Source organism: Cricetulus griseus, chromosome 8 (assembly GCF_003668045.3).
Source record: "Cricetulus griseus strain 17A/GY chromosome 8, alternate assembly CriGri-PICRH-1.0, whole genome shotgun sequence".
Classification (NCBI taxonomy): Eukaryota; Metazoa; Chordata; class Mammalia; order Rodentia; family Cricetidae; genus Cricetulus; species Cricetulus griseus.
This window is the reverse complement of record NC_048601.1, coordinates 7,698,083-7,711,241: the sequence shown is the minus strand read 5'-3', so window position 1 is coordinate 7,711,241 and position 13,159 is coordinate 7,698,083. Positions and strand designations below refer to the sequence as shown.

The 13,159-nt window shown below is 41.0% G+C and overlaps 1 protein-coding gene across 1 annotated transcript in view; it reads left to right on the top strand.

The window, feature by feature from the left end:
* Positions 1-13,159, top strand: part of Pde3a (phosphodiesterase 3A) — a 264,258-nt gene that overhangs the window by 202,607 nt on the left and 48,492 nt on the right. Inside the window, exon 3 of the mRNA XM_027430188.2 lies at positions 12,591-12,845. Within this exon, the coding sequence (XP_027285989.1) occupies positions 12,591-12,845 (255 nt within the window). The remainder of the gene's footprint in view (positions 1-12,590; positions 12,846-13,159) is intronic.

Genomic DNA, 13,159 nt, shown 5'->3' with positions numbered 1-13,159 from the left:
TCAGGGCTATATCGCACACAACAACTTACCCTTTTTCACTTTCTTAGAGCACAGGGTCGGAAATAAGGAATGCACCTCTTTGCAGGTTTAGAATATGTGGTATTTCTAGTACCACTCTAAGCTCTAGGTTTAGCCTAGTGAATGAAGTCTGCCATTGCCCTTACTGTACAGTCTAAACTCTAAAGGAGGGAATAGATTTTCTGTACTTGCATAATTACACAACCAAAGCCTATCAGAGAAATGTGTCAGATAAGTGTACAGTTGCGAGAGAGACGATTAGGGATGAATGGCTTTTCAGAAGAAAGAGAATCTACTACAGGTGAGAGATGAGCAGAAATTGGGCGATGCATGGCTCCTAAGAAGAGTCTACCCACACAGGGACAGATGACGGGCGATGCATGGCTTTTATGAAGAACCTATGCACATAGAGACAGATGATGGGCGATGCATGGCTTCTACGAAGAAACTCTATATATACAAGGACAGATGACGGCACATGCTTGGCTCCAAAGAAGGGAGTCTATACACATAGGGATAAACAATGGGAGATACATGGCTCAAAGAATTTGACATTTTTAGGGCTTTTGTATTTCTAGTATATGTAATAAAGGAACACCCCAGCAGGCACCAACATGGCTATGAGTGGGTAGTGTGGAAGGTGCCAGGGAAGACACTCTTGAGATAGAAGCAGAGAAGATCTGCAGGATAGGCAAGAGCCACGGCAAGTGAGGCAGGAAGCATTCAGTGATTGTCAATGGGGATAAAGTCAACGCTAATGAAGTTTCGGAAAACTGTGTTCAGATGTACCTGTGTGTTCTCTCTCTCTCTCTCTCTCTCTCTCTCTCTCTCTCTCTCTCTCTGTGTGTGTGTGTGTGTGTGTGTGTGTGTGTGTGCATTGCTTTATGAATACTCCAACCACAATAGTGAATTACATGTGGAAAAAATAAATCTAATTCTGTATTGTAATGGATCATGTTTCTAATGTACCTTACAATATGAGGAAAGCTGGCGTTGGCTGAAACGGGGGCTACAGTCCAGTACTTCTCTGTTAAGAGTGCTGTGAGCATGTTTAGGACCCAGAGTACGATCCTCAGCACCACTGTAAAGGATCATGTTAAAAAGTGACAGCCGAGATGTTTGTAACGGCAGGGGGGGGGGTAATATGAAGTGTGCTTACATCACGTTAACAGTGATGTAAAGAGATATAATCTTATTTTTATCAATTTCCATCAGTAATCTCATGATCTGTGTGGTTTTTGTTGTGTGAAAAGAAAAGAAAGGAAAGCCTGTGTGTTAATGAGAGGACAACACTCTGCAGAAGTGACTGCCAGGCAATTAGTGGCTTCCAAGGCAGAACACTGCCCTCTATTGTTCAGCAGCCTCGGTTTGTTTTAGTCTCAGCAAAGAGCAGCTTCAAGTTTAGTAACCATTGGTAAAATTTAACAGACCAAAGGTGAGTTCAAACTCAGAGATTACCATTCTTAAAATATTTAAAAATCTCTTCTCATATTAGAGGGTGCACAGACGTTCTCCGTTTTGTGTTTCTCCCACTGACAAAGGCAGGCTTTTTTTAAACTTATGCAGCAATTTACATTTTCTAAGCCTTCACTGGTATGAGCCATCACACGGAAAGCTCACCGTCAGATTCCCACATATTTATGCTACCCACCTCATCTTATCTAACTGGGAAGAGAGTGAACAAGTCTGAAGGTTAAGCCTAAGGTTATCTTTTCAATAATATAAGGGTGTATAGAATAAATAACCAATAGGATGTTTTGTTTTCTGAATAATAAAATAGCTTCCTCTCTTGTAATTATTAATTTTGAGTTGTTGGGTAAAGTCACTAGTGTCTGGAGAGTGCTATAATAGAAAATATAAACACAGACTGTTTGGACAAGGTATCAATTGTTTGCAGATAGACTTTTCTGGAAGTACAAAAGGACATTGAGCCACGTACTACTTCCCATTTGATGGCATGGAATGTTCTCAAGACATCAAAAGAAGGAAGCTGGGAATTACAATAATTGCTGGCATTTGCTGTTTCTGATCTCTCGTAGGGGACCTTCCAACAGGAATGTTGTTGGAAAATCATTTGATTAAGGGCTCTATAGGTCCCTCCTACTGTACTGTATGTATGTGTGTTGTCTTAAGGAACGACTTCAAATGTAAATGCATAGTCCCTGCCAGAAAATTAAAATAAGCAAACATCTGTTTCCTTGGGGTGGCCTTTTGGCAAGGTTCAGCCTACAGTGACTTACTGCAAAATTTTCACATGATTTCATTTTTTAAAAATTTCCCAGACAACTTCAAGTCTAAAATTATAAACTGGTCCTATGAAAGTATAAACACATATGCAGTTTTTCTGGCTCTGAGGTCAGAACCCAAAATATGCCAAAGATTATTTCTATGATGTCCAGCTCATATCCTAGAATAATTTAGCATATTAAAGACCAAAATAACATTTTCCGGTAACACAGGCAGCCTCCCTGGGAAAGATTTGGAGGTGATGGGGTGACACACCGTTCTATAGCAATTTAGAAGGCTATAGTCTTCCAGTATAGACCTGGCACCTATTCCCAGCATTGAGGACCAACACCATACTGAAAGTCCCAGATTCTTCTCCTTATGTGCCATCTCTTACACTGTTTATCCATCTCTTAACCAAGCTCCCTCTTTGCCCTGAGAATGCTCTTCCATGCTGTGCTTGCCTCCCAGGGTGCCTCCCAAGATGACTAAATAGAAAGAAAAGAAAAATATTTCCAACAATGGGGCTCAGATGCCTGCTCTTAGAATTCTTTTCAGGGTGTGTTATAAATCACACCAGTGCAATCGACCATGTTAACTGAAACCAGGACTGTTGTACAATTACTTTTTAACAGCCAAAAATTAATCTCAGACCTGTTACAGAGGACTTGGGGGTAGGGAATATAGACTTTATGACTACTTTTGCCTGAAGTAAGAAGTGAAAATATTAGAAGTTCTGATTTCATTGCTTTGGTTTTGTTGGTAGAGAAACCTTATCTTTAGGCTGTCTTCATTTATAATGGAATTCTGACTGGGCAGGAAAGATGGCTCAGCAGTTAAGATCTCTGACTGCTCTTATAAGGGACTAGAGCTCAGTACCTAGCACCCACGTTGGGTGGCTCACAAATGCTGGTAACTTATGTTCCAAGAAATCTCAACATCATCTTCTGAACTCCACAGGCATGTGTACAAGTGTGGCACATTCGCAGGTATACACTCATGCATACACACACACACACACACACACACACACACACACACACACGCATGCACATACACACACACGCATGCATGTACACACACAGGCATGCACATGAGTAACTGTTGAGAGAAATATCCGGTGCAAGTGGCAAAGATGTCCATGTTTATGATTCTTTCTTTATACATACAATCATTTTCAGTGTATTTTCACACACTCCCTCGACATGTGTAATATGTAATATTTATTAAACACATATTTCAGGCTAAGTGCTTACTAGCACTCTTTTGTACTGATTTTCTTTTCATATATTCATACATTTACATCCTGTTTGTTCCCCATGTTCTCTGGCCCTTCTCTTTCTGCCCTCTCCCACTAGTCACATTTGAACATTTTCATATCTTCTTTCATGTAATAAACATCTGTGATTTTTCACTCCTGTGTTTGTCTTCCTGAGACTTTACTGACACTCCTACACATGGTTTTATTAATTGTCAACAAACAGGTGCTGTCAGTGCACCTTTTTTAGAGCTAAGAAAGCAAGGATTAATAGAGAGAAATAGATTTTTTTGGGGGGGGGGTGTTTCAAGACAGGGTTTCTCTGTGTAGCTTTGGAGCCTATCCTGGCACTTGCTCTGGAGACCAGGCTGGCCTCGAACTCACAGAGTTCCGCCTGCCTCTGCCTCCCGAGTGCTGAGATTAAAGGTGTGAGCTACCAATGCCCGGCGAAATAGATTTATCTATGTGCACATTAGCAGATCTAAAATGTGAACTCAAGCAGCATGACTTTCCATTCTGTATCCCCCATGACCCCATAAAATAGGTATTTTGTACTAGTGAATAAACAAAATATGTTGTCTTTTGGACCAATCCTCGACACCCTTGCTTTCTAACTCTTCACACACAGAGTACCCACATAGTGAAACATGCACTGGAGCCTGTGTGTTCCCCATTGTTGCTACTGAATAATAATTATTATTATCATTGTTGTTATTATTGTTGTTATTATTATTATTACTGTTATTATCCTATCTACTTTTAACATTTTTGAAATTGAAATATGATGACATAATTTCTCCCTTCCCTTTGCTTCCTCCAAGACCTCTCTCATGCATCCCCCTTCTCTTCCTCAAATTCTTTAATTATTATTGCATACTTATGTTTGTGTGTATATACTCCTTAAATACATAAACATGGCCTTCTCAGTCCATATAATGACACTTGTATGTAAGTAATTTCTGAGCCACTTGGGGTAGGGAAGGCGTCTCTTTTCTGGGGAGATTATTTCTCAGTCTCTCAACATTCCTTAGTTGCCCCTCCAGGGTAGGTCCCTCCCTGTAAGAGTTCCCCCTCCTGTAAGAGTTAGCATGTCTATTGGTATGCTTTTTAGGCAGCCATGTTCTTGGGGTATCATGGGTGAATCCTCTCTATCATTTTTAGAAGACACAATCTCACAGTTGAGTTTCTAGTTCTCTGTCTCTTACAGCCTATCTACCCTTTCTTTCGTGATTCTTTCTGAGCCTCGGGTGCAGGGGTTATAATGTATGTGTGTTGACTGTTGCTAAACACCTCATAATCATTTGGTGTCTGCATATTGAGCAGTCATGGTTTTCTGTAATGAACTCCATTTATTGCAAAGAGGTGTTTCTTTAATGGGTGGTAGGAATTACATGTATCTGAGTTTAAGGATAAATATTGAAGATTAGGACTCATGCTGATTTAGAAAGTGGCAGTTGTGGGTTCTCCTCTACAATCCATGAATCTGCCAATTCTGGGGAGCTGGCCATGTCTCCAGTGTCAAGCATGGTCAATCCTCTTTTTATCTCTCAGTGAATAGGCCTTGGAGGCGATTAAAATACTACTGGTTACCACCAAGGCATGCATGCCACTATTGTATTCCCATGGGGGTCTTTGTGCCTTCCTGGTGATTGTTGCAGTTCACAGTAGTCATAGCTTTACAGGGTCCTTGCTTGCTCATCTCCCCTGGAAGCAGCATGGCACCCCTCGGTGCTTATATTTGAATGAGCTCTGCATTTTATCTCCTGCTCCAGGAATCATAAGGAACAGCTTGTCATAGCTATTTTATCATGCCTCATTTCAACTGAAAGGGAATGTTGGGTTAAAAACACACTGGTGCTCTGCTAACTATGATAATTAGGACCAGAGATTGGGGAATTTTGAATTCATTTCAAGCAGAAAAATCGCAAAATATCTCATAAATTTTCCATACCTTCATTAATGTATTTTCACTTGGTATGTTTGCAGGCAAGCTGTCCCACATCTTTTGATGAGGGACCAAAAATACCTCTTTTCTGAGGTTGTATCCCTGTGTGGATTGTAGCTCCAAGTTGCCTTTCTTAAGTCCTGAAAGCTGTACTATGGATGACTGCCAATTTCAGTTTCTTTATAGTGGAAATGAATTAGGAACTTGGGGGCATTTTTAGTGGAGAGTCCTTCAAGTATGTCACAGTTTTCTATTTGAAGTTTTGAAGTCATGACTGCCCAGCTTAATTCAATGAAAATCTACCTTCATGAAGTCTCTTTACAAAATCTGTTCAACTCCACAAAACTAGTCTGTTAGTTTCTAAGGAAATGGATTCCATTGCCTCACTAGTCCTTGGTTTCATGACATCTTATTCCCATATGTTCTGTGATAAAAGCAGTCTGGCCTGAACAGTCCTGGGAACCAGCAAAACTGACCTTTGATTAAAGTGCACCGTTGACTGTTGGGAGAAAAGAATTTGTGAAAGTTCCAGGCAGGAGTCTGTTCCCTGTAAGACTCAGTGTGCATTAGGCAAAAGAAAAGAGTAATAAGTGATGCCATAATGATTTGCAGCTTAGAAGGATTGTGGTAGGACTAGCAGACAGTAAAAGAAGTATGTTGCTACTTGTAAAATAATTTAAAAATAACTTTAACATTAAAATGTTAGCTGCTAAAGAGATGGTTCAATGGGTAAAATGCTTGGCACTGAAGTATAAGGGCTGCAGCTCGGATACACAGCACTCAGGAAAATGCCAGGAGGCAGTGGAGAGCAACCCTAGGAGACTGCTTAAGAGACTGAGACAGGGGAGGGAGCCCTTACTCAGTAGGTTAGCTAAGTCAGCAAGTGCTGGGTTCCCCTGTGAGAATCCACTTCCATGTCTAGGCTGGGGGTGTTCCATGTCTGATCTTGGAGTTAAGTTCCGTGTTGATCTCAACTATATTTTCATCTTTTTAACTTGTCCCTTGGGGTATTACTCTTTTGTAGTTCACCATGATGAGATACTTGAAGTAAGCAACTTCAGGAAGGAACGATTTATTTTGGCCCAACACTGGAGAGCATTTGGTCCTTTGTGGAGAAGCTGTGACAGTGGGGAAGGCATCCCCGTGGGCCTTTGAGGTAGCTAGTACATTGGGCTGGCAGTTAGGAAATGCAGACAGAGACCCAGACAGAGAGTCATCTGGCCAAAAGTAGGGGTGAGCTGTAACTCCCAAGTTCTACCTCTCCCTAGAGACCTACTTCCTTCAGCATGGCCATACCTCCTAAAGTTGACATCGCCTCTCCAGACAATGCCACCACCTGGGGCAAGTATTCAGATACATGAGCTTATGACAGTCAGTCTGTCACCTGGAGCCTTTGGTTTAAGATAAAAGCAGTACTTTGAAATTGTCCACCTCTTTTGTCACAATGGCACTCATATCTGTGAAAATGGAAAGCCGGCATACTGGCTGCTGTCAGGAGACCACAGAGTTGACTGGATGGAGAAAAGAGGAGAGGAAAGCAAATGTTTTCAAGGAGATGCTTTCAAAAAGGTAGTGAACATAGCCAGACGTGGTCCTGCACACCTTGAATTCCTAACACTTGGGAGGCAGAGGCAGGAAGATCTCTGTGAGTTGGAGGCCAGCCTGGTCTACAGAAGGAGATAACGTGACATAAATTAAGAAAAGAGAAGATGAAAGGGAGGAATTGGGGGATCAGAAAGGGGAGGAGTGGGGGAGAAGAGAGAAGAGGAGAGGCAGTAAAGGAGTTGGTTGTACCAAGAGTCCCCATTGTTTTTTTTTTTTTTACTTTGCTATATAAAACTGCACTCCACCCCCCATTGTCTAGTGGAGTTAAACACCAGATTTCTGTTTAAAGGTGAGGCTCCAATTCTGGTTGTCAATTTAACAGTATTTCTGGAGTTGTGTTTTCTGAATGTTAACTATAAAGGTTGCAATTATAAGGGGAGAATGAGGTAGAATGCTTTATGTTGTACTTGGGACTTTTTGGTTGTTTTAAGCTTCATAAACCTGATTCTCGTGTTTATTGCCATTATCAAACATTTTTACTAGCTAAATGAAACATATTATTATTGAGATGCTTAGAAATTTAGTTATTTTTTATTTGAAAAGACACAAAAATACCCTTTGAGTGAATCATCCAGTTCTTCCACTTTGTATATAATTTTAAAACACCGTATCAATGACAGAAGCCCCAGTGCCTGAAATTCATTAATAGTCATCCTATGAACATGCAAGTGGCTTTATTGTTTGTCTGCTGCTTATTGGCACAGCAGCCAGGGTGCCTCTCATTGTCAAAACATCTTAAAATTTGTCCTTTAAAGTTCAACTTAAAATTTCAAATTTTCATGGAAGTAGTACAATGTCTTAGGGCACGCGTGTCAGTTTGCTTTTCTGTCTCTGTGATAAAATATCATCTCCAAACACAATATAAAGAAGAGTTTGTTTTGGCTCTGTCTCCAGAGCCATATCAATCCATTATTCCATGTGAGGCAGGCACAGTGACATCCTTACCTGCAAGCATGAAGCAGAGAGAAGAGAGGAGAAGACGGGTACAAGCCTGTGAACTCTCTAAGCCTTCCCCCAGTAATGTACTTTCTTCCACAAGGCTGCTCCTCTCCAGCAGAGCCAGCACCTAGAGACCAAGTGTTCAAAAAGTCTGAACTTGTGGGGGACATTTCTCATTTAACTGTCACATGACTTATTAGTGTATTAGAAAAGTATTGGTTGAGAGAATAAGTTCTGTTGCAGAGGAATGCCCTGGGTGAGTTTTTTTCTACAAGTATGTAAGATGAATTTGAATCTAGCCCAATTTGGTGGTATTTTGTGAATGTTGTCATAAATAATGTATATCTGTATGACATAAGCATAATTATCTTAAAGCTACTAACAGTGCATTTAAATTTTCATATTGGTTTGTAAATAAAAATTGCTGCTCACCATATTTTTATAATTCTGGGAATGTTTAGTAATAACAGGTGATTTTTTTCAATTGTTTTACATTTTAATTATTAGAGAAGAAAATAGTTCATTTTGTTTTGTTTTATTTATTTCTTTGTTTTTGAGACTAGGGCCACTGTATATAGTGCAGGCTGGCCTTAAACCGGCTATATAACTTATGGTGGCCTTAAACTGCTACTTCCTGTCCAGGATAGCAGGCATTCATTGTCCTGAGTTAAAATCAAGACACACATACAACAAGAAAAGAAAATTGTACATTAATTTCTCTAATGAATGTACACACAAAAGTTCTTGGTAAAATAGTTGCAAAATGAATTCAAGAGCACATCGAAGAGTATCCCCCATGATCAAGTTGGCTTTATCCCATAGATGGAGGGATGGTTCAACATATGCACATCAACCAATGTAGTCTACTTGTCTATGCTCTGTGATAAAAACCATGGCCAGAAGCAACTGCAGAGGAAATAACTCAAGGGAGCCACCCCAGCAGTGGCACCCCTCATGGTGGGCTGGGAGAAAGACAATGCCCCACAAATTGCCCATAGGCCAGTCTGATAGAGACATTTTGTCAATTGATGTTCCCTGTGTCAAGTTGACAGAGAACGGATTGGGACACAAGCACATAAGCAGACTCAAGGACAGCCATGACAAGATCATCTTATTAGATACAACAAGCCTTTGACTATATCTAACTCCCTCCATGATAAAAGTCTCGAAGAACCTAGGGATGGAGCCATAAATACACATACTAAAGGCAATATACAGCATACCCATGCCCATATCATGACAGATACTTATTTACCCTTTCCACTTTTCCATATTGATTTTCTAAAAGATTTTATTTATTTATTATGTATACAACATTCTGCTTCCATGTATATCTGCACACCAGAAGAGGACACCAGATCTCATAAGGGATGGTTGTGAGCCACCATGTGGTTGCTGGGAATTGAACTCAGGACCTGTGGAAGAGTAGTCGGTGCTCTTAACCTCTGAGCCATCTCTCCAGCCTTCCATATTGATTTTTAAGAAGCCCTTTACTTACTGTGTTTTGTCTCATATATTTCTCCTCAGACTTCTTCCTTTATGATATATTTCTGTTTTTGCTTTTGTTTTTATTTTTTGAGACAGGATTTCTCTGTAGCTTTGGAGGCTGTCCTGGAACTCACTCAGTAGTCCAGCCTGACCTCAAACTCACAGAGATCCGCCTGCCTCTGCCTCCTGGGTGCTGGGATTAAAGGTGTGTGCCACCAATGCCCAGTTATGATGCATTTTCTTACATAGATGTTTCCATCTTTGTGTAGACATCCCTACTGCAGGTTTCCTTGGCAACTTATGAAATCCTATCTTAAAAGTTTCTGTCTGGCAGATTAGAAAACACTCCTCTATACTTCCTTTTTATTTTATAGTTTTATACATTTAATTTTTTTAGATCATTGAAATTTAGGTCTATTGTGGGGAATTTATTAAAACTCTAATAGCCTCTCATTTAAAAGATTTAAAGGTATCATTGCTATCTATATAATTATATATATTATTGTTTAAACCACAACTGTGACTGAAGTTTTATAACTGCTAACACAGAATTGTTTGATGTACATGATCTCTTTTCATTCTTACATTTATCTTTAGAGTTTATTATTATTATTATTGTTATTGTTATTATTGTTGTTATTACTTGGCTGTTTTCTTGCCTTTTCTTTTGTTTGAGAAGGTATATCCCTTACTGTCCTCAAACTCACTATGCAGCTAAGCATGACCTTGAACAACCTCTCCCAAATGTTGGGGTTACAGGTGTTGTTCACTTGCCTGCTTCCGGAACCATCGTTATTATACCTGAAAATCACAGATGGGCGATATAGGAATGGGGGATTTCAGTAATCTGGTAGAGATTATGGTCCTGGGAAGTGACAAATTATGAGACAGACCTGGATCTAAATGCCTCGATCTAGGACCTGCTTTGGTAATTGCTGTGATTGTGCACTCCACAGTGACTTCGTGGCAGAACAGCTGGTCTTCTGCCACTGTCTGGAGGCATCGCTTTGCCACTTGACCTTCTCTGGATCCCTCCTCTCTTCTAAGCTCTCCTGAACAGCAACGTGGGACACATTTGTTCTCACTTCTTCTTTTAGTTTTGTTGTTTCTTTTCCTTCTCTCTCTTCTTCCCCGATGTCTCTGATCTAATGGACAACTTGTCAAAATATAGCAAACGTGTCACAGAACTGAAATCTGACCTTCCCAACCAGGAGAGACAGAGTGCGAATTTGGGCCCAAACTTGGTGGCTTTTCATGTCTGTCTCTAAAACTAGTTGGATCCCTACCACATACCAGGCCCAAGCATTGCGTTAAACTTTCACTGGAAGCATGCTCTTCTTGTGTGTTAATGTTACTTTCAAAATGAAATTTTTCAGTGATCATAAAATGAAGATTTCTTCATGAGGAATGCTTGATGCTGCTTGTTCCTCTCAAACCCTCTGCATTTTAAAACTGGGTGTCAATTGGTTCAATCTTTTGTTTGCTTGGCACTGGATAGTGTGATACTGGCATCAAACTCAGGGCTCAAATATGTTAGGCAAGTGTAACAGGATAAATAAAAAACCTAGAGACAGATATTGGGGTTCAAGATTTAACCTGAAGATCAGAAAAGCAAAGCAGTCAGCCACTAGCTCTTACCTCTACCTCAGCTCAGACAAAAGGGGCAATCCTCAAACTGCTCTCCAGATTCACTAAGACTACTATACTCTCCTCAGCGTGGCTAGAAACTCCTGAGACTGATTCCCGAAGACCCTGCTCCTATCTTTTATATCTCTCTAGTGTTAGGATTAAAGGTGTTATTTCTGTTCCTCTGTTAGACTGATTCAATCTCTTGTAGCCCTGGGTGGGCTTGGACTCAGAGCGATCCATCTGCCTCTGTCTCCTAAATCCTGGGATTAACAGTGTGTGCCAGCACTGCCTGATCTCTATAGCTTGAGGCTGACTTTGCTTTCTGAATTCTCAGGCAAGCTTTAATAAATCATAAATAATGTCACCACAGGCAAGTGCTGAACTACCAAGGTGCAGCCCGAGAGCTGTTTCTGGCTTGTTATATATGCCCCATTCCTCCTCAAGCTCTAGCTTTGAAAAACATGCCTCAGGGGAGAAAGGAGCAGCCACATGTTGTTGCACACACAGTGGAATGACTGCAGGTGAAGACAATGAATTTTAACAGGCTGGAAGAAAGGCCTTTGAATATTTTCAGTGCCGAGAAATGGTGCATGTTTTACGTGATAGATATGCTGGCCCGGATTTAAATATTATACAATCTGCAATCTATCAGTATATCATATATATAGCTGTTTGAAATGTTTTTTAAATATTTATTTTAATTTTTATGTATGATGTGTGTGAATGTTTTGCCTGAATGTGTATATATATATATATATATATATATATATATATATATACTTATATAAGTATGTATGTGTATCACTGGTTCTAAATGTTTGTGTCATGATCCCTTCAGATATCCTGCATATCAGATATTTACATTATGATTCATAACAGTATCAGACTTGCAGTTAGGAAGTAGCAACAAAAATATTTTTGTGGTTGGGGAACTGTATTTAGGGTCACAGCATTAGGAGGGTTGAGGACCACTGATACACACCATCTGCGTGAAGTATCGGAAGACGTCAGAGGCTGGAACTTGACAACTAAAGCTGTCTGCAAGAGCAGTGAATGCTCCCAGACACTGAGCCACCTGGCAAACCTGTATCGATAACGTTTATGGACCAGTCTGTTTTTTTTTTTTCTAAAAATGTAACTTCTTTTGAAAAGCATGGACCCACAAAAACAACCCTGGCAAATTTTAGTGCGTCAAAACAGCAGTGTGACTGGAACTGTGTTGTTCTGAAATGTTTAGTTCGATTTACCTGCTTTTTAACTTCTAGTGGACTGCAGAGGTAAGACAGAGTCTCACTACCTAGCCTGGGCTGGCCCTAGAGCTTCTATCCTCCTGCCTCGGCTGCCTGGGTGCAAAGTTTAAAGTGTGCACTACGGTGCCGCCAGCTGTTTGTTTTTCATCCAGAGAGCCCAGACTAAAGTCCAGATCAGCTCGCTTCATCTCCACACTCTCACCATCCCTGACCTCTTGTTTTCATGTCCCAGTCAGGAACCAGCATCACTGTGGATATTGCCGTGATGGGCGAGGCCCATGGCCTCATTACCGACCTCCTTGCAGACCCTTCTCTGCCTCCAAACGTGTGCACATCCTTGAGGGCCGTGAGCAACCTGCTTAGCACCCAGCTCACCTTCCAGGCCATCCACAAGCCCAGAGTGAACCCCGCTGTGACCTTCAGTGAAAACTATACCTGCTCTGATTCGGAGGAGGGCTTGGAGAAAGACAAACTGGCCATTCCCAAGGTAGGTGTGGCGTGAAGGGTTTGGTCTGAGCTAATCTTTCCAGTCTGCAAGGTTTCCTTCCTGCCACTTCTGAGCAGTCTGAGACAGAACCTTCCTGTGTAGACAGACCTGGGAGCCCAATACTTGCTATGTAGCCCAGTTTGCTTCTTGCAGTCACTTCCGGAGACTCCCCAGTGAGCACCAGGCATGGCTTACTGCTGCCTTTCTCATGTCAACTCCAGTGTTTCTCCCCACTGTCCCGGGATAGGAAGAGATGAAATCCAGCCTCTACTGTTTTCCTCAACTGCTTCCCTTTGCCTTGCTTCCTTGCATTG